The sequence below is a fragment of the Pristiophorus japonicus genome, chromosome 4, assembly GCF_044704955.1.
Source record: "Pristiophorus japonicus isolate sPriJap1 chromosome 4, sPriJap1.hap1, whole genome shotgun sequence".
Classification (NCBI taxonomy): Eukaryota; Metazoa; Chordata; class Chondrichthyes; family Pristiophoridae; genus Pristiophorus; species Pristiophorus japonicus.
In genome coordinates this window covers 214,081,977-214,104,207 of record NC_091980.1, presented here as the reverse complement: position 1 = coordinate 214,104,207, position 22,231 = coordinate 214,081,977, and the positions used below count along the sequence as shown (strand labels likewise).

At 42.8% G+C, this 22,231-nt stretch overlaps 1 protein-coding gene across 2 annotated transcripts in view; it reads right to left on the bottom strand.

Moving 5' to 3' along the window:
• srp54 (signal recognition particle 54) overlaps window positions 1–12,306 on the bottom strand; it is a 32,227-nt gene extending 19,921 nt beyond the window's left edge. The window contains exons 1-10 of one of the 2 annotated variants that reach the window (XM_070879072.1): window positions 12,218–12,306; window positions 11,948–12,124; window positions 11,728–11,833; window positions 9,603–9,694; window positions 8,168–8,252; window positions 7,981–8,085; window positions 7,028–7,094; window positions 4,514–4,571; window positions 3,218–3,368; window positions 2,976–3,124 (exon numbers count right to left, since the gene is read on the bottom strand). In XM_070879072.1, the coding sequence (XP_070735173.1) occupies window positions 2,976–3,124; window positions 3,218–3,368; window positions 4,514–4,571; window positions 7,028–7,094; window positions 7,981–8,085; window positions 8,168–8,252; window positions 9,603–9,694; window positions 11,728–11,805 (785 nt within the window). In that variant the 5' untranslated portion in view covers window positions 11,806–11,833; window positions 11,948–12,124; window positions 12,218–12,306. The remainder of the gene's footprint in view (window positions 1–2,975; window positions 3,125–3,217; window positions 3,369–4,513; window positions 4,572–7,027; window positions 7,095–7,980; window positions 8,086–8,167; window positions 8,253–9,602; window positions 9,695–11,727; window positions 11,834–11,947; window positions 12,125–12,217) is intronic. The other variant, XM_070879073.1, reaches the window with a different exon arrangement.
• Window positions 12,307–22,231: the final 9,925 nt, after the last annotated feature.

The window sequence follows — 22,231 nt, the reverse complement described above, 5'->3', positions numbered from 1 at the left end:
TAAAGATTTCAAAATGTTCCCTACCACAGGTGTTAAACTAATTGGCTTGTAACTATACAGGTTAGCTCCATCTCCCTTTTTGAAAATGGTCATTACAGTGGGCATTCTAATCCTCTGACACGCATCCACTCAATGGGCCCCAAGTTTTGGGTGGAGTTGCTCCTATTTTTTTGGATCAACGAGTTTAGTTTGGAGTATCTTAGAAATCGCAATTCTCGGCATTTAGTTTGATCCAGTTCTAGTGAGTTAGTTGTGTTTCATTTTAGTTCAGTTTTTTTTTCAAAAAGGGGGCGTCACCAGCCACTTACACCTGTTTTGCAAGTTTAGGCACCAAAACGTTACTCCAAACTAACTTAGAACAGAGTAAGTGTCGACTTTTATACGCTCAGAAAAACCTTGCGTAAACTTTAGAATTAGGCGCAGGTAAGCCAGAGATAAGGGGGGGGGGGGGGGGGGGGAAAAGAGAAGTTAGAGGATTTTCCGAAGCATTAAACACGTCACTTTTAAAAAAGTGAAGAACCATCAATAATAAATGATAAATAAATAAATAAAATAAAAATTTTTAAAAAGTTCCTACCTTACCTACCCATTCGGGAGCACCGGGAGCCCAGCAGGGCTGGGGCTGTGTGCTGCAGGCTGGAAATCGGCACTCTGCCCTCTCCAGGAGCCCATTCAGCCAGAGCTAGGGGCTGTGTGCTGCAGGCTGGAAATCGGCACTCTGCAGGAGCCCATTCGGCCAGGGCTAGGGGCTGCGTGCTGCAGGCTGGAAATCGGCACTCTGCCCTCTCCAGGAGCCCATTCAGCCAGAGCTAGGGGCTGCGTGCTATGGGCCCCTCCCACACAGCCAGCAGCACACGCATACAGAATCTGGGGACGAGGAGCTACTGTGCACGCGCGCAGCTGCTGGCACTGTTTTTGGCCCAGGGCTGTAGCTCTCTCCCCTCCCCCCCCCCCTCCGCTGTTGTGCTGCGTCGCACTGACTGCTGAACAGGCCTGCTGCACACGGAGAATCGCGAGGTAAGTTTTTGGCGTGCTTTTCATTCCACAAAATAGGCGGACCGTTCAAGCGGATATCAGAAACTTGGGCCCATAAGAACTGTGAAATAGAAGACCTCGTGCCTTTGCTATTTCTCCTCCTACATTTCCCTCATGAATTTTGTATGTATTCAGTCAGGTCCTTTTGTTCTCCTTTAGCTAGCTTCCCCAATACGTTCCTTTTATATTTATTATAATCTCTCATCGGACTTTTAATCAATTCATGATTTACTTCCTCCCCAATATTCTTCTCTTTTGATGCAAAGTACCAATTAAAGTCCACCAATTTCCATTTATCCTCTTCTAGCTCATTATCCTGTCCTCTCAGGGGTCCCTCCTCAAACTTTAGAATTATCTTTTTATACTGCTGTTTGCAGAATACTTTTACTATTCCATTTAATTTTTGTTGAGATTCTCTCCTTATCCTTTTATTTTTAAAATCATGCCCTCTTCAATTTTAGTTTGTTTCCAACTTCTTTATCCACAGCACTTTGGATATATTTATACTGCACCTTTTTGAGAAAAAAAAATCCCATTGTTGATCTAGAGTCTTGTGTGCCAATTTTTCCTTCAACCTCACCTCAGCTAAACTCATTCCCTTATCTTGATAAAATTTGCCCTACTACAATCTGGTGCCCTCGTTTTGTATTAACTCTTTCCCTTTCTATATGGATCATAAACCCCACCATATTATTGTTACTATTCTGAAATTTCTCACCCACTCTTATTTTCTTACTCGTAACTAGATCCAGCAACACCCCACCCCAACCCCCCTGCGGGCATACAAATCCAGTGCTTGAGAAATGGGCTGTACACATGTCCATTCCATTTTGGTTATTTACTCCTTTGCTGTCTTGATCAATGAATGAGCAATTCAAAAATAATCTAATTATTCATACTCATCAACTTGATCGGTCTACAGATTTTCTCATGTATTTCCCTCCGAGTTAGGGATCTGTATTATAGCATTACTAATGTCACAATCACTTCATCTGGTCTCTAATCGTGGACATATAAAAACTATTACAATTTATTTATTTATTTTAAACAAAGTTGCATCTCAGATGGAGAAACACAGCAGAAAGTGACAAGCAGCAATGCAACTACATTTTTAATCCACAACTCCAGCATTCATTATTTGTTAAATGCTAACATATGAAGTTTTGTTTCTTTGAAAGAAATGAACATAAAATAAAATTATAATTTATTTGTTGATCACATGGATGTAATTTTGTTATGGCCAGGTCAAATTTTTGTCAAAAATGGCAGTTAAAGTAACTTGTATATAGGTAGCTACTTTTGAACTTTGTTTCCCGTTTCAGGAGATAAACCACAAAAGACAAACTACTGATTAAACATTATTAAAGTATGGAAAATACCTTTTACTTCTGGAAGTCACTAAGCAGTACAAAGCAGTGAACAGACCCAAGGAGTAACAGCCTGGAGGACCATGCCATTGGGCAAAAATCAGCCAATCACAGGCAAGTGCAAGTAGCAGATTTGGATAAAAGATTCAAAATAAGCTGCATTTTTTTTAAATTAAAAAAACATGACAGAGGTACAATACTCATGACATGACAGAAGTAGCGTGACAAATCATTTTACAAGAAAATGCACGAAATCCATTCACTAAAGTGAGAGTGTATTTCTTTATTAAGCCCACTCTTTTTTTTTTAAAAAAAGCACACTCATTTGAAGTGGCACCAAGTGTACTGACCTTTGAGCAAAAAAGCCATTAGATGTTTCTGAAGAACAGTCAAAGCACAACAAATTTCCAACATTTCAGCCACATCTGTTACTATATCCACTTACTGGAGTTCCATCGTAGCAAATCTGAAGAGGCTTGCTGTGCTCTTCAGGACTGAACTGTTTATGAAACTGCCATGCACAAAAATGATCAAAATAGTACTTATTCATTGGTAGGAAACGAGATCACTTACGCACTGAGCGCGCCTCCTCCTTTTGCATGACCATCGAGCTTAGTTACAATAACTGATGCAACATCCACTTTATCTTTGAAAGCTTTTGCTTGGGCTTCACAGGCTTGACCAATGGATGCATCCATTACGTAAACAATGTTGTCTGGTTGCTAAAATGATTTTCAAAAAGTCACATGTACATTTCCACAATAACAGTTTACCAACAGTCAAAAAGTAGATTTGTGATTACATTAAAAACTTACTATGGCATTTGAAACTTGCAACATTTCTTCAAATAAGGAGTCTTCCTGTTTGTGTCGACCACTAGTATCAACAATTATGATCTCAAAGTTATCTTTTTTAAACTTCTCCACACCTTCTGCAGCTATGATCACTGGGTCCATTTCTGTATAACTAATTAGGACACGAAAACAGAAATTATTAATGATTTGCAGTCGATTATTCCTCTCTTCCTTCCCTCATTAGTCCTCCTTTGTCATATGAACATACAAAAACTGCAGTCAACAATAGACCAGGACTCACAATGAGGTACAAGTACAATCCCCAAATTCACAACCTCACTCTACCCACCCAAAACCAAAACAATTGGCAAAGTATGGCCACTCCAGTCACCATCTTCCCTCAGTACGTTCACAGACTAGGAACTCACCATGTGGAAAGTCTGCCTGAATATATTCTTGGTTTACAAGAACCAGAAACATACTTAGATCCTGTAGTTCCAATTTTGGATTCAGTATTACTAAGGTTTAAAATTTTATTTCCTCCTCAAATTCAAATAAAATTCAGAGCTATTGCATTTTAAAATAATTGAAATTAAACATTTAGGTTATTAGGATGAGCCCAAAAATGTGTCACAAAAACATAAGAAATAGGAACAGGAGTAGGCCATATGGCCCCTCGAGCCTGCTCCGCCATTCAATAAGATCATGGCTGATCTGATCATGGACTCAGCTCCACTTCCCCGCCCACGCCCGCTCCCCATAACCCCTTATCATTTAAGAAACTGTCTATTTCTATCTTAAATTTATTCAATGTCCCGGCTTCCACAGCTGAGGCAGCAAATTCCACAGATTTACAACCCTCAGAAGAAATTTCTCCTCATCTCCGTTTTAAATGGGCAAACCCTTATTCTAAGATCATGCCCTCTAGTTCTATTCAACAAATACTAATAAGAAACATATAATTTGCCAATCTACAGCACATTTCTCTTAAGGATTCTACTGCAGTGACAAGGAAGCTGAAATAATGAGCCATCTAAGAGAACAGTCCAATAAAAACTGAACAGATTCTTGTACTGTTTGATTTCCTTAAGTTTATTTCCCTTTATAGCCCAAAACTTCATTCAGCTCTCTGCAGATGTAACTTGCCATAATGTCTTACCAATAACTCCAAAAAGGCACAAACAACTTTGAACAAGACATCAAGTCTATTTTCAAATGTTAGAGATGATAACTAATAGCAGTCATACATAGCTTTAGTTTACTTACGATTCAATTAAAATTATGTTTTAAATATCTTCGTTATCTTAGAAAGCTTACCTTCCATAGAATGGAATTCTTGCTTTGGTTGCATTCTGCTTCAGTTGGTCAAATGCACCTGCAGGCCAGAAATATAATGCATTGATCAAAGCTCCAGCATACTTGAAACTCTCCGTAATATTTTCCTCATTTCATTATGGTGTGTTAAGCTACATGTTGCAAAGCAGATGAGTCAGATTTTGGATATATTCAGTTAAGAACATTGGGTATTGACAGACAGAGATAGCTTGAAACATTGTCTTATTTCCGAACGTAACCAAAAAAACTTCAAATTACTGTAAATATCTAACAGTTAAAAGCACCAACAGCATTTTTCCCCCAAAACAAGAATTCAATAGATTAGTACAAACCAGTGCATTATGTTAAGAAATTTAGATGGCTAGCGTTTTAAAACCAATTCTACTTTTTTTTAAATTAATTCTCCACCATGAGGCAAAATAGCTATGGACATCAATTTTGCTGTAGTTATTACAGAAGATACCAAATGACACCAATATAGCTGGATAGTAAAATGGTACCAAGTCACATCAGAACGACATGATGAATTAACCAGTTTATCTACCTTCATAACATAAGAAATAGGAGCAGGAGTAGGCCATTTGGTCCCTCGAGCCTGCTCCGCCATTTAATACGATCATAGTGGATTCGATTATGGACTCATGTCCACTTCCCTGCCCGCTCGCCATAATCCCTTATCGTTTAGGAAACTGTCTATTTCTGTCTTAAATTTATTCAATGTCCCAGCTTCCACAGCTCTCTGAGGCAGCGAATTCCACAGATCCACAACCCTCAGAAAAGAAATATCTCCTCATCTCAGTTTTAAATGGACGGCCCCTTATTCTAAGATTATGCCCTCGCGTTCTAGTTTCCCCTTCAGTGGAAACATCCTCTCTGCATCCACCCTGTCAAGCCCCCTCATAATCTTATACATTTCGATAAGATCACCTCTCATTCTTCTGACGTTCTAAGTTATGACAAGGTGCTGTGAACCATGTATAAAAATATTTTGAAGTTGAAGTCAGGTGCAAGCACAAAATCAGTACTATGCCAGATTCACTCAATGTGCATAAAACATTTTAGTGCTATAAGAAGTAAAATATTAATTTTCCCTTGACACAGGAATTAAACAGCGAACATTTCATCACAGGAAGTTCTCTAAAACAGAGAGGCTGAAGGCAGATTGTGTCCCCAAGTGCAATGGATATGCGTGGAGCCAAGGGACCCCAGGTTGGTAGAGAAAGTAGTAATGTTTTTACAATAATCTCTAGATTTATAACCTTCTACAAGTCTGTTGCAGTGGCATCAAAACCCATTTGAAATCCAAGAATGTATAAGCATCTTCAACATGCTACAAATGTTGCAAAAATCAACCCAATTACTGAAAGAACATCTGTTCATTGATATTAAGATAAAATTATTTTATTTAAAAATCATCAGCCTCGACAGTCACAGCATGCGTCATAATGCTGGTTTTGTCTGGTTTATAAATATCAGACATTTATTAAAGGTGGCCTTACTATTTGTAGTGACAAAATGGCCACCTTGTCTCCGATTGGCTCTCCAATATCACGACCTATTGCTGATTGGTCCCCTTGGAGGTTAAGCCACACCCTGAAGTTCCTCTAATGTGTAACTGGAACCGCCCAGCCCAAGTTCTGACTGACTTTCCAATTTGTAATTCGATCCATTTTAACTTCTGAAGCCAGAGGATAGACTTCCACAAAAGCCACCAAGCTCCAGCCGAAGTCCCTTACCCCAGCACAAGTGCTGCCTCCCCCAGCCAAAGTCCCTTAGCCAAGCCAAGCCTTAACCCAACGCCGCCCCCGCCATAGATGGGGCAGTGTGTGCAGATTATTAACAGGTATATTGGGTATGAAGTGAATAGTGACCGTGTCGTGACTTCTGGATTTCATCCACTCCAACAGCATCTCTGATAACACACGCACAAAGCTTTCCGAGAACCCCCCCCCCCCCGGTCTCCTCTCTCTCATCCCCTTCCCCGGCTCGCTCGCTCTCTCCTCCCCCCACCCCCCCCAAAACCCAGCTCTCTCCTCCACCCCCCCGCAACCCAGCTCTCTCCTCTCTCCCCTCTCCCCTCTCCCCTCTCCCCCTTCCCCGGCTCTCTTCCCAGCTCCCTCCCCGCTCCCGAGGAAGCTCAGGGCCCAGCGGCAGAGCCCGGTCGGAGGCTTGCAGCTTGGTGTCTTAGTCTCGCCCCATTGCTTCTCGCTCTGCCGCGCAGGCTCCAAGGAACAATGTGATCGGACTGATTGCAGGGCCCCACTTCCAGGCTGGAGGCATCAGGGGCGGAGTCTCTCGAGGACACAGGCACGGAAGGACAGTACAAATAGTCAGTCCCTTTATTAATTTAACTTATGAAAATCCTATTTGTCGAAGCGGTTCATTAAGACCAGAACATTTTGTCCATATTATCTTAATTTAATGAAACGCAAATCAAAATTTTAAGCCTTATTCACATTAGACCAAACAACTTGTGATGCACAATAATTTACCCACCTGCTCGAAATGTGTCTGCACATATTAAGCAAGTCTTCCAACCTTTCCTTTGAAAGTAGTACGCTAGCTATAAGAGGAAGAGAATTATGAAATGGTCTTACGACAGAAATTAAAAGTGAAAAATAAAGACACCTGTAACTCATTAACAAAGGCAGCCTTTATGTATATTGAAAGTTTCAATTCTAAAAGTTCATTTTCTATTTAAAGTTTTATTGGAATAAGCATGAAAATGTAGGCTGCTCAGTTTAAATCTTTATAGCTTTTTAGCAAGGATGTTTTCTTTAAAATTATTACACGCCAGTTTACAATTCCACAAATTGTAGGGCTGCAGTTTTGGAGATGATTTAACACAAAAATAGACAGAATGAATGTTTTGGGAATCATTGGTAAAAATTCCAAAATCCCACAGAATAAAAGGATGGATTTTAACTTATTTACTCACCATAAACTTAACTGGTGGCCTTTTACTTAGAATGAACTATCATATGAATTTTGAAGTCATTTAATTAATCATGCAATTATTCAGCACATTTCGTAAAAGAATCACCTACTTTTCTTTAATCCCAAGATATTTATTCTAGTATCCTTAAATGTTGACGTTCCCCCACCTCCAAGTACGTCAAAACCTCTATCAAAATTTTAGCCAACAGTGGCTTGCATTGTTCTGATGAAAGGTTTCTCTCTCTCCCACAGATGCTCCCGGTCCTGCTGAGTATTTCCAGCATTTTGTGTTTTTATTTTGGATTTGCAGTATTTTGCTTTTGTACTGGCTTGCATTGATCTGCTTGGTACATGAGCAGTGTCAAGTGGACTAGGCCCAATTTTCCTTTTACTGGGGAAGTATTCTTTCTGCTGTCTCCCAATTGACGGGCCAACAATGGGAACTAGATTTAGACCTAAACCAGGGAAATGTAAGACAAAGAAATACTCTAGCAGTGAATAAAATCAAATACCTTTGTACATGTTGTAGTTTTACCACTACCCTGAAGGCCAACAAACATGATGACATTTTGCTTTCCTTTCGTGGGGGTCCATGCTTTAACTCCTGGATCTACAAGCTAAATAACAGATATAAATGGCAATAAACTGAATTAAAACAAGAATAATATAAAACTGTAGTCCTCTTATTGGCTCAGATACCTTGACAAGTTCCTTAAATACAGCATGTTGGATCATTCGTCTTTTGTTGAGGCCAGAGGCCATCTCCTCCAGGTCTATAGCTGCTCTGAAATAAAGTTTGGCAGAGCAACACAAAATAAACTTTCAAAACAAATACCATACTGTTAAATTAATTATCTGTTAAGCACAAGTTGCGAAAGTGAAATATTAAGCAAATCTAAGTTAAGTTACAATAAACTACAGCTGAAGGCAGGTCACTGCCAAGAGATCCCCTCAAATAGAATTTAAGGACAAATAGCTGATTGGCTGCTTTTAACGGTCCTCAACATACCAGAGAAAACAAATGGGTGTTAACCGCAACACTTTGTGCTCCCTGCATTACAACAGCGATCGGGGCCCAGGAGAGGCACGAATTTGGGGCCCAGAAGAGGCGAAGGCCCAGGAGGTAGCATGGACCAACCCACACTGTGTGCACTCGGTCCGTACAGCAGAGCTGGTCTCCAGTCGTCTTGGTTAATCTTTGCCACTGGATCAAGACCTAGCTGTGTCAAGCCCATGTGGTGGCTAGTATGCAACAGCCATCACATGTTTAAAAAAAAATCCACGCACAGGCATCTTTCACCCTTCAACGTTTATTTTAGGCCCTGGAATATTAGGTGCTTCATTGAAACACCTGTGAACTCATCCCTTTTTGGCGTGGAAGCAAGTCATCCTCGATAAGATGGACTGTCTATGATAATGACGACGACACTTCAAGAGTACTTAATTGGCTGTAAAGCACTTTGGGACATCGAGGTTGTGAAAGGCACTATATAAAAATGCAGGTCTTTCTTTTTCTTCTTTCTTTGTACCATGACCCATTAGATAGTTTTAATGGATATGGTGTGCAGTATCACAAAAGATTTTTCTTAGATTGCAGAAAGATCAGTTATTTGTTAATATACAAAACCAAGACAAATAACAAACTTTCTCAGTTTTGCATTTTTATTAACATTTACACTTAGTCCTTATATGTATGCAGTGACAGGAATGGGCACAGCTAATCAGATATTACCAAGAGACTGTTATAACAACCAATATTTAATAAGTTTTCAGGTTTCAGTAATTTTTCAAGTGAATTAATATTGCTCATTTACAACTACTTGTCACAAAACATCAAATTGCCATATCGACAAGGCAGAGGTTGTAAGTTTCCATATCTTAAATGCTTCTTAGCTATACTGATCAATCTAGGAATACTCAGCATTCCTGAGTGAGGAACTGGTGATCACAACAAAATGAATGAGCAATATAGAAGCATTTTGACACCAAGAACAGTTCCAATCACAGTCATTGAACTGCACAATGATAAATTCATAAACAAGTCTGCATTTTTCCAGCCCACCAATTCAGCTACAGTAATCAATTTGATAAAGAAGGAAAATATCACCATGTAAAATTAAGTTTAGTTACTTACTTGACATTTTCTCTAAGCTGTTTCACAAGTTTTATATTAACATCTGCTTCGAGTAAAGCAGTGCATACTTCTTTTAGCATAGCATTCAAAACCTAAGAATAAAATTAATTGTTTGTATTAATAACTTTAAAAACATGCAGCACTTCAAGTTACAATTTTCTTATCCCTCCACTATTCTCTGAAATCAGGAGCTTAGGAGTAGTTTATCAATGCAATGTGTTGACCTGTTGGGGAGATGCACTTCAGCAGAGTGGTACACGATTGTAACTCATTGGACTGCTATTGCATTGTCAGTCATGTAGTTACTAAGCAGTAATCCCCACAATCCTAGCCTGTTTCTCACTGTGCAGCTCCTGATCATAGACTTCATCACTGCACTTGCACCCTAAACAGGAGCAGCCAAACTGGGTTATCAGGGCATGGAGATCGTCAGTGACCTCATTCATAAGATGCCATGAACTTGCACTCTAAACACAGATTTTAAAACAGAAGTTTACTTGTTCAGCTTCAATCTGACCAACCCTTTTGGCTGGAAAAAGTAAAACTTCTAAATATGCAGCTCTTTATGACAGACTCAAGATTAACTGTAGACTGATTGCTGCTACAGATGGGCCAATAGTATAAATAACAGGAGACCTCTGGGTATCGTGCTGTCGGTCAGAGGTCTGTGGTTAATCAATGACCTTGTCAAATATCTCAAAACACAGCTGTCAATCAAACCCAATACCCCAGGCTGGGGCGCAATTTCTGAGCTGTGGGAAGTGCTTTGGGACCACCTCTGCAGCTATAATGAAATAAAGGCCTTGATGACTACATCAATTATATCATATCAGTCATTCACTAATACTCAACCTTTGGCAATGGCAAATGTGATTGTGATTGCATGTAATGACTCTGGCTGATTCAAAGTTAACACCTCAGACAACCTGTTGGTTACAGAAACTTGCAGCTTGTGGAGTCTTTGCCAGCTAATCTGTCTGCATTGAGCTGATGACTTTTGTATACAAATCATTTCCAACAATGCAAAATACAAGTTAAAAATTCAACAGAAGCAAAAATCTATTTTTGTCAGTCTCCTTGGTAGGTGACAGGAAAAGGATAGGCAGAGAAGAAGTGAAAACATATGGGAGAGGAGCCAGAGGCAAGACAAAGATGCTATGAAAATTAGCACGGTGCCAAACCCAAGTCAAATGCAGTATATCCAATTCTCTACTTTATTCTCTGACGTTATGGAATAAAATTATGTACATGATCACAAGTTAAATTGTGGAATTCATTAATGTATCAATGAAAATATTTCCAGAATACTGTGAATGCTTATTTTCAACTTCCAATACTGTGCAACTTCAATATGCGGGTTTTTATTTAAATGATTATAAATGTATGAGAAAAAATAAAGAGGGAGACAAATTAGAGTAGCAAAGAATTCTAGTAAGAGTTCTTTCTAATCTCTTCAACCACATTAATTTAGGTTCATGCCACAATTCCACTTAGAGACTGCTGTTTCTAACTACCTACATATCCAGGAGGTTAAATGGATAGGAGGATGATATTCCATTAATTGATTAAAATATTACATTGAAAAGTCTAATTAGATATAGTTAAATGCCAACTCTGGAATGAAATGAAAGAAAATAAGACATCTGTATTCCACCCTGCCTACAGATAATCTCATCTATCAGCTGCAGCAACTAAACCTAGCAAAGTCTGCCAAATCTACCCTACATTAACACAATGGGAGTAGCCAACACTGGTCAAAATGTACTATCATCTCCACTGCTCCAACTTTCTACAGCATAAGAAATCAATGCGCGAATACCAAGTTAATTTTAATTATTACGTTCATTATAAAAGATACCACATAAAAGTATTTCAGGTATGCAATGAATAGTTACTTCGGATTGGCAATACTGTGGAACTTTTGAAACCTAGGTTTTTATTTCGATGGCTTGAAATGCCCAAATACGAGAAAAACTTAACGGTCTTCTCCTCAGGCGATGGGGCGAGGAGCTGAATAGGTATAGTTGGGTTAATCCGACCAATTTAGCTTCAATATGAATGTAGCGGATATCCAGCACAACAAACACACCACCTCACCCACATTCCTCATCACGGGTTAACGTACCTCCTCGTTGATGATGGTCGCGTTGCTCAAGGATCGCAGCGCGGAGGTAATTTTCCTCCCCAAATCCGCCAACACCATTTTCGCTGCTTTTCGGGGTTTAAACCTTCTGTGGGAACAAACAAGATTTGAGACGATGTGGAGAACAGTTGATTTGGGCGCAACATATAGTTGATATTTTTTTTAAATAGACCGGAGCTCAGCTCACCCACAGCCGCCTTACCAGAAAGAATCGGGCCGATGGCGAGGGCGATTCAAAGATCGGGGGGAAGAGGGTGAATTGGGCCGAATCCCCCCCCGGCTTTACTCCATCCAACAAGACGCCAGCTGCCACCAAGCGGAGCCTGGTCACAGCGACAGAAAACGCTCTAGGCCCTCGCAGTCCACACACAAGCTGGCTCTGAAACAAAGACCAGAAATACAGTGAGTGAGCTTTCGCCTTCATCAAAAACAGAAACGAGTAGAAGCGCCACCCGGAACCCATCCGACTTACCAGAGACACCACAGCGCGCACACATACAACTCGGCCCACTCCTCACCACACTGACTGAGGAACGTCACCATTAGTGCTGACCTTTCCGCCTCACTTCTTTCACTTCCGGGGTCACGGGTCCCCGCCCCCTGCTCGGTGACGCGCCCTGAGCGCGAGGGCTCGCCTTTAAAACGGTGAAAGAGTGAGAACCAGCAGCGACTTTTAAACCCCGACATGTTGCGAGAGGCCGTGCGTGTGACGAGGGCTGGTGAAAATTCCACCTGTTCTGCACGGAGGCAGCGAAAGGCCCCTTAATGCCCTGGATAATGGGGGCAGTGCCAGGCCCATCAATACCCTGGATAATGGGGGCAGTGCCAGGCCTCTCAACACCCTGGATAATGGGGGCAGTGAAAGGCCCATCAACACCCTGGATAATGGGGGCAGTGAAAGGCCCATCAACACCCTGGATAATGGGGGCAGTGAAAGGCCCATCAATACCCTGGATAATGGGTGCATGAATACATGACCTCATCTGGAGGGAGGAGAGAATGCCAGGAGATCTGAGATGCAGTGATCGTAACCATCTTTAAAAAAGGGGACAAATCCGACTGCGGCAACTACAGGGGAATCTTCCTGTTATCAGCCACTGGGAAAGTCGTCGCTACGGTCCTCCTCAACCGTCTTCTCCCTGTGGCTGAGAAGCTCCTCCCGGAGTCACAGTGCGGATTTTATCCCCTACGGGGCACAACGGACATGATTTTTACACCACGACAGCTGCAGGAAAAATGCAGGGAACAGCACCAGCCCTTATAAAGGCCATTAACTGTCAACCGCAAGGGTCTATGGAGTGTCGTCCTCCATTTCAGATGCCCCCAAAAGTTCGTCACCATCCTCCGCCTGCTCCATGACGACATGCAGGCCGTGATCCTTACCAACGGATCCATTACAGACCCAATCCACGTCCGAACTGGGATCGAATAGGGCTGCATCATCGCCCCAATCCTCTTCTCAATCTTCCTCGCTGTCATGCTCCACCTGACAGTCAACAAGCTCCCCACTGGAGTGGAACTAAACTACAGAACCAGCGAGAACCCGTTCAACCTTCGCTGTCTCCAGGCCAGGTTCAAGACTACCCCAACCTCTGTCGTCGAACTACAGTACGCAAACGACGCCTGCGTCTGCGCACATACGGAGGCTGAACTCCAAGTCATAGTCAACGTATTTACTGAGGCGTATGAAAGCATAGGCCTTGCGCTAAACATCCATAAGACAAAGGTCCTCCACCAGCCTGTCCTCGCCGCACAGCACTGCCCCCCAGTGGCCCTGGACAATGTGGACCATTTCCCTTACCTTGGGAGCCTCTTATCAACAAGAGCAGACATTGACGACGAGATTCAACACTGCCTCCAGTGCAGCCTTCGGCCGCCTGAGGAAAAGAGTGTTTGAAGACCAGGCTCTCAAATCTGACAATTGATAGTCCCTGGCCAAAGACCGCCCTAAGTGGAGTAAATGCGTCCGTGAGGGCGCTGAGCACCTCGAGTCTCATCGCCGAGAGCATGCAGAAATCAAGCACAGGCAGTGGAAAGAGCGTGCGACAAACCTGTCCCACCCACCCTTTCCCTCAACGACTATCTGTTCCACCTGTGACAGGGACTGTGGTTCTCGTATTGGACTATTCGGCACCTAAGGACTCATTTTCAGAGTGGAAGCAAATCTTCATCGATTCTGAGGGACTGCCTATAATGATGATGGTAATGGGGACAGTGTAAGGCCCCTCAATACCCTGGATAATGAAGGCGGTTAAAGGCCCCTCAATACCCTGGATAAAAGGGGCAGTGACAGGCCCCTCAATATCCTGGATAATGGGGGCAGTTAAAGGCCCCTCAATACCTTGGATAATGGGGGCAGTGAAAGGCCCATCAATACCCTGGATAATGGGGACAGGGAAAGGCCCATCAATACCCTGGATAATGGGGACTATGACAGGCCCATCAATACCCAGGACAGTGGGCAGTGAAAAATACCCTGGATAATGGGGGCAGTTAAAGGCCCCTCAATACTCTGGGCAGTGAAAGGCTCCTCAATACCCTGGATAGTGTAAAGGGTTTACAGAGAATCTATGACACCATTACTTTGTGGCATCAGTATCCAACAGGTCCTGACTAAGTCTGGGACCTGTTGACATGTGGCCGACCGACTGGCTGCAAACCACAGTTTTTCTGCTCAAAAACAAGTCAACTGATGAAAGGACACTATTATTTTGTCGAGTAACATTCGCAGCCTTAAATAATTCTACCGACTCGTTCTGAGACCAGGAAAAGCAGAGCTTTTCAGGCTAGATCTGTTGAAAGAATGGATTTGTTGTCATATATGTACCATATTTAGAAACTCAGCAAGCATATCATTTAATTTTTCACATTAATTTATCCTTCCATGTTTCAATTTGGCTGGAATCACACTTTTCGTCGAGAGATCAGACCGCCTGCTATCCTGTGAGCAGCTTCTCGGAGGCATCAGGTGGTAACAAGGAGTGACTCCCCTTCCAGGGAGATCTTTACATCCTCCTCTTTCTCCTAAGGGGAAAAATTTGTTTTAAATATCTACCTTCCACTGCGTGGATGGACATTTCTATTTCTCCACATCATTGTGTTGAGAAACCTTCTAATAGTCTGCGATGTATGTGTGTGTGTGAGGATATTAGTGGGTCACAAGGTGATGTTACACAGTTAGCTAAAGTGTATTCAAACAAACACAATGTTCAATTTTGTACAGCTGGACTCAATGGCTCAAACATATCTCGGTGCTTAATCACTAATACAGGGCCTCCCAATGGCTGTCCAGCTTTATCCTGTGAGTACTTGAACCACAGATCAGTAAAGTTCTCAAGTTTGATTCCCAGTCTGTGCTGAGTTAGCTGATCTCCTGGAGGACAGTGATACAAGTGGTCTCTATTCCTTTGCTTTAGGGATGGGGCAACAAGCACCTGAGTGCAATCTACCAACTGCTGCTGGAAGTATATATGCATTGATGTTGGGTGAGAAAAGGATTGATCTTGTCTGAAGATACCAATCATAATGTTAAACCAAAACCTGCAAATAAACAGAAGGATTCTCCCATTGGCTCAGCAAGCTTATTGAGTGAGAAGTTCAGCAATACATACAAGTTGGTTTTAAGTAGATTAGTAAGAATCAGAAAATGATTTATTGGAAAATATTTGTATCAGACTCCAATCAAAATAAACCAAATGTACTACCAGACCTTGTACATAAACAATGATCACTTGGGTGGTGTGATGAGTACCTTTGGAATTGTATCCCAAAGAGTCGGTGCCTTTAAGAGGTGAGAGGAGAGAAAAGGAGTGGCGAGGGGGGAAAGCAAGTGACTCCTAAGTGTCACATTAAAGTATTTCTCATAAAACCTGCCATCCAAATTATTCAATCTTTTGTATTTTATTTGCTCTTTATTTACTTTCATTTGCTCCAACAGGACTCCCTCTCACTGCTTACTTCTCTTTTCTGAGTCAGAGAAAGATTGGTTGTGTTATGTCTTGAATAAAGAGTCAGACTAGATACTGCAAGCTCAAAGTAAGGTGTGACCATAGTCCTTTATTACAGATCTCATGCCTCTCCAGCCTGTGAGGCCTCCTTATATACACAAATGCTCCCAAGGGATTGTGGAATCCCTTGAGACTCCAGGGGTGGTTAGACATGGTATTTACATACATGTCGGCAACATGTAATAGACAACTCTGGTCCACAGGGCTACTAATCTGCATTGCGCTCACGTGAGAAAGCTCCTTGAGGAGACAGTTGAATTTGGAGCTGTTCGTGGAAAATAAGTGCATTTTTCAGAGCACTATTTGGTTCCATGATTGATTATATAGCCAGAGGCCTCCTTTCCTTTCATAGTTAGTAATTCTGATAACCCTTCAAAAGCAAGCCTTTATTAAACTGGTGATAATATTAATAATTAAAGTCCTCTTGTCTGCATCTTAATGCATAACACAACTGCTGTAATGCCTCAGCCGATTGTGGTTTCTACCAGTCAAGAAATTCTTAAACAACTTTTACAAGATGTGAAATAATAGGGGTTTGTAAAGAGCTTTGTTCTTACTTTCTTGTGGGTTACTCTCATACATTTTTCTGTGAAAAATACTGTTAAGTATGGAAGAACTCCACAAGACTGAGTACTATGAGCTAAAACTGATGTGACCTTAGTCTCTTTAATACAACTCCAGAGTGCCTAAGCAGCATGGCACGAGCTGTGCAGGTGACCCTCCAACAGTTGAGCCCTCTGGTGGCAAGTCTTACCCAAAAGAAGTAGAAAGAAATCGAAGGGTGATGTCACAGCCAAGGGGGTAAGTGATTGGCTGGTGATTGGTGAGCAGTTTTTCTTTTTCTTTATTAGTAAGTAACCTTCAGCATTGCTGTTTCCAAATTAAGTGAATCTAAGGGTTAAGTCATAGCAGGAGAGCTCGGATACGTGTTATGCTCCTCCTGTGCTATGTGGGAAGTCAGGGACGCTTCCAGTGTCCCTGACGACTACATGTGCAGGAAGTGTATCCGGCTGCAGCACCTGACAGACCGCATTGCGGCACTGGAGCTGCAGGTGGATTTAGACTGGAGCATCTGTGATGCTGAGGATGTCGTGAATAGCACGTTTAGTAAGTTGGCCACACCGCAGGTAAAGAGTACACAGCCAGATAGGTGACCAACAGGAAGAGCAGTGGAAGGAAGTAGTGCAGGGGTCCCCTGCGGTCATCCTCCTGCAAAACAGATACACCGCTTTGGGTACTGTTGGGGGGATGACTCATCAGGGGCGGGCAGCAGCAGCCAAATTCATGGCACCGTGGGTGGCTTTGTTGCATAGGAGAGCAGGAAAAAGAGTGGGAGAGCTATAGTGGTAGGGGATTCTATTGTAAGGGGAATAGATAGACGTTTTTGCGCACGCAATCGAGACTCCAGGATGGTATGTTGCCTCCCTGGTGCAAGGGGCAAGGATGTCTCGGAGCGGCTGCAGGACATTTTGAAGGGGGAGGGTGAACAGCCAGTTGTTGTGGTGCATCTAGGTACCAATGATAGAGGTAAAAAATGGGATGAGGTCCTACAAGACAAATTTAGGGAGCTCGGAGCTAAACTAAAAAGTAGGACCTCAAAAGTAGTAATCTCAGGATTGCTACCAGTGCCATGTGCTAGTCAGAGTAGGAATCGCAGGACAGCTCAGATGAATACGTGGCTTGAGGAGTGGTGCAGAAGGGAGGGATTCAAATTCCTGGGACATTGGAACCGATTCTGGGGGAGGTGGGACCAGTACAAACCGGATGGTCTGCACCTGGGCAGGACCGGAACCAATTGTAAAGTCCGGTCCCTACAGTACAGATTCACACGAGGCACATACGGACGTCAAGGTCACTCAGGACCTGCACCTTTATTACACAGCTCTCAAATGCCACACTTGCCTGAGACCTGTCCTTATATACTTGTCTGGGACAGGTATCCAGTGTCTCCTGCAAGTGCACTCCTGGTGGTAAGGTAAGCTTGTGGTTACAGGTCATCTCTAGTTAGTCATGTATAGCATGGTAAGATACAGTTATGTACATTAGTGTGAGATACATGACACCAATGTTCTAGGAGGAGTGTTTGCTAGTGCTGTTGGGGAGGGGTTAAACTAATATGGCAGGGGATGGGAACCTATGCAGGGAGACAGAGGGAAGTAGAATGGGAGCAGAAGCAAAAGATAGAAAGAAGAAAAGTAAAAGTGGAGGACAGAGAAACCCAAGGCAAAAAGCAAAAAGGGCCACATTACAGCAAAATTCTAAAGGAGCAAAGTGTGTTTAAAAAAACAAACCTGAAGGCTCTGTGCCTCAATGCGAGGAGTATTCGTAATAAGGTGGAGGAATTGCGCAGATAGCAGTTAACAGATATGATGTAATTGGCATCACAGAGATATGGCTCCAGGGTGACCAAGGCTGGGAACTCAACATCCAGGGGTATTCAACATTCAGGAAGGATAGACAGAAAGGAAAAGGAGGTGGGGTGGCGTTGCTGGTTAAAGAGGAAAGTAATGCAATAGTAAGGAAGGACATTAGCTTGGATAATGTGGAATCGGTATGGGTAGAGCTACGGAATACCAAAGGACAGAAAACGCAAGTGTGAGTTGTGTACAGACCACCAAACAGTAGTAGTGAGGTTGGGGACAGCATCAAATAAGAAATTAGGGATGCATGCAATAAAGGTACAGCAGTTATCATGGGCGACTTTAATCTACATACTGATTGGGCTAACCAAACTGGTAGCAATGTGGTGGAGGAGGATTTCCTGGAATGTATTCGGGATGGTTTTCTAGACCAATATGTCGAGGAACCAACTAGAGGGTTGGCCATGCTAGACTGGGTGATGTGTAATGAGAAAGGACTAATTAGCAATCTTGTTGTGCGAGGCCCCTTGGGGAAGAGTGACCACAATATGGTAGAATTCTTTATTAAGATGGAGAGTGACACAGTTAATTCAGAGACTAGGGTCCTGAACTTAAGGAAAGGTAACTTCGATGGTATGAGACGTGAATTGGCTAGAATAGACTGGCGAGCGATACTTAAAGGGTTGACGGTGAATAGGCAATGATAAACATTTAAAGATCACATGGATGAACTTCAACAATTGTACATCCCTGTCTGGAGTAAAAATAAAATGGGGAAGGTGGCTCAACTGTGGCTAACAAGGGAAATTAAGGAAGAGGCATATAAATTGGCCAGAAAAAGTTGCAAACCTGAGGACTGGGAGAATTTTATAATACAGCAGAGGAGGACAAAGGGTTTAATTATGAGGAGGAAAATAGAGTATGAGAGGAAGCTTGCTGGGAACATAAAAACGAACTGAAAAAGCTTTTATAGCTATGTGAAGAGAAAAAGATTAGTGAAGACAAACGTAGGTCCCTTGCAGTCAGATTCAGGTGAATTTATAATGGGAAACAAAGAAATGGCGGACCAGTTAAACAAATACTTTGGTTCTGTTTTCACGAAGGAAGACACAAATAACCTTCCGGAAATACTAGGGGACCAAGGGTCTAGTGAGAAGGAGGAACTAAAGGAAATCCTTATTAGGCGGTAAATTGTGTAAGGGAAATTGATAGGATTGAAGGCCCATAAATCCCCGGGGTGTGATAGTCTGCATCGCAGAGTACTTCAGGAAGTAGCCCTAGAAATAGTAGATGCATTGGTGATCATTTTCCAACAGTCTATCGACTCAGTTCCTATGGACTGGAGGGTAGCTAATGTAACGCCACTTTTTAAGAAAGGACGGAGAGAGAAAACAGGTAATTACAGACCGGTTAGCCTGACATCAGTGGTGGGGAAAATGTTGGAATCAATTACTAAAGATGAAATAGCGCATTTGGAAAGCAGTGAAAGGATCGGTCCAAGTCAGCATGGATTTATGAAAGGGAAATCATGCTTGACAAATCTTCTAGATTTTTTGAGGATGTAACTGGTAGAGTGGACAAGGGAGAACCAGTGGATGTGGTGTATTTGGACTTTCAAAAGGCTTTTGACAAGGTCCCACACAAGATATTGATGTGTAAAATTAAAGCACCATGGTATTGGGGGTAATGTACTGATGTGGATAGAGAACTGATTGGCAGACAGGAAGCAGAGAGTCGGGATAAATGGGTCCTTTTCAGAATGGCAGGCAGTGACTAGTGGGTGCCACAGACCTCAGTGCTGGGACCCCAGCTATTTACAATATATATTAATGATTAAGATGAAGGAATTAAGTGTAATATCTCCAAGTTTGCAGATAACACTAAGCTGGATGGCAGTGTGAGGAGGACGCTAAGAGGCTGCAGGGTGACTTGGACAGGTTAGGTGAGTGGGCAAACGCATGGCAGATGCAGTATAATGTGGATAAATGTGACATCCACTTTGGTGGCAAAAACACGAAGGCAAAATATCTGAATGGTGGCAGATTAGGAAAAGGGGAGGTGCAACAAGACCTGGGTGTCATGGCACATCAGTCATTGAAAGTTGGCATGCAGGTACATCAGGTGATGAAGAAGGCAAATGGTATGTTGGCCTTCATAGCTAGGAGATTTGAGTACAGGAGCAGGGAGGTCTTACTGCATTTGTACAGGGCCTCAGTGAGGCCTCACCTGGAATATTGTGTTCAGTTTTGGTCTCCTAATCTGAGGAAGGACGTTCTTGCTATTGAGGGAGTGCAGCGAAGGTTCACCAGACTGATTCCCGGGATGGCAGGATGAACATATAAGGAGAGACTGGATCGACTGGGCCTGTATTCACTGGAGTTTAGAAGGATGAGACGGGATCTCATAGAAACATACAAAATTCTTACGGGACTGGACAGGTTAGATGCAAGAAGAATGTTCCCGATGTTAGGGAAGTCCAGAACCAGGGGACATAGTCGAAGGATAAGGGGTAAGCCATTTAGGACTGAGATGAGGAGAAACTTCTTCACTCAGAGAGTTGTTAACCTGTGGAATTCCCTACCGCAGAGAGTTGTTGATGCCAGTTCATTGTATATATTCAAGAGAGAGTTAGATATGGCCCTTACAGCTAAGGGGATCTGGAGAGAAAGCAGGAAAGGGTACTGAGGTGAATGATCAGCCATGATTTTATTGAATAGTGGTACAGGCTCGAAGGGGCGAATGGCCTACTCCTGCACCTATTTTCTATGCTTCTATGTTACACAGTTACAATATTTACATACATAACATCACTTCCCCCCCCCCCCCCCCCCCCAAAAAGTCTTTGCTACAAATTATTTCAAGTTGAGACGATCTGGGGCCCTACGCTCCCTGGTTGATCATCTGAGTTCAAACTCTGACATGGGTGAGTTGGTCGGATCATTGGTGCACTGCGGCACGGCTGGTTTGACAGGATTGTTGGGAATAGTGGGTTCATCCTCTTGATCAACAGCAAGATCGATTGCTGGTTGGGTGTGTGTTGGTGGATCGATGATGGTGATGTCCCCTTCAGGTTGTTCCTGGCTGTTGGTGAACCGCAGTTTGGTCTGATCCAAATGCTTTCTGCACGTTTGTCTACTCAATAGTTTGACTATAAACACTCTATTCCCCTCCTTGGCCAAAAGAGTGCCAGCGACCCATTTAGGACAAACACAGGGTCGTTAACATCAATGTCACATGATACAGCCACGCTATCATGGTACGTTTTTCTGGTGACGCTGGGTTTCCACATGATCATTTAGATCCAGGTGGACTAGGGAGAGCCTGGTTTTGACAAAAAAAAAGGCAGGGAAACGTTTATACGTGACCTACACAATACCCACAAAATTCTGCAAGGGGAACCTCACTGAGCGAGTGGGGTCGCGTCCGGTAGCTGAGCAGAACCCGAAATAAGCGGGTCTGCAAGGAGCCTTCCATTACGCGTTTCAAGCTCTGCTTGATAGTTTGGACTACCTGCTCCGCTTGACCATTGGATGCAGGCTTAAACGGGGCAGACCTGACATGCTTGATGCCATTGCGTGTCATAAACTCGTTGAATTCCGAGTTGGTGAAACACGGTTCATTGTCACTGACAAGGATGTCCGGCAAGCCATGGGTGGTGAACATAGCCCGGAGGCTTTCAATGGTGGCAGTGAATGTGCTGGATGACCCGATTACACATTCAATCCTTTTAGAGTAAGCGTCCACTACAACTAAAAACATCTTTCCAAGAAAGCGGCCAGCAAAATCTACGTGGATCCTGGACCACGGTTTGGAGGGGCATGACCACAGACTCAATGGAGCCTCCCTTGTTGCATTGCTCAGTTGTGAGCATGTGTTGCACTGGTGTACGCATGACTCTAAATCCAAGTCAATGCCGGGTCACCAAACATACGACCTGGCTATAGCCTTCATCATGACTACATCTGGGTGGGTATTGTGTAGGTTGCGTATAAACGTTTCCCTGCCTTTTTTTGGCAAAACCATGTGATTACCTCATAAGAGACAATCCGACTGGATGGACATTTCATCTTTGCGTCGGTGAAACGGCTTAAATTCATCTTGCATTTCCCCGGGAACGGC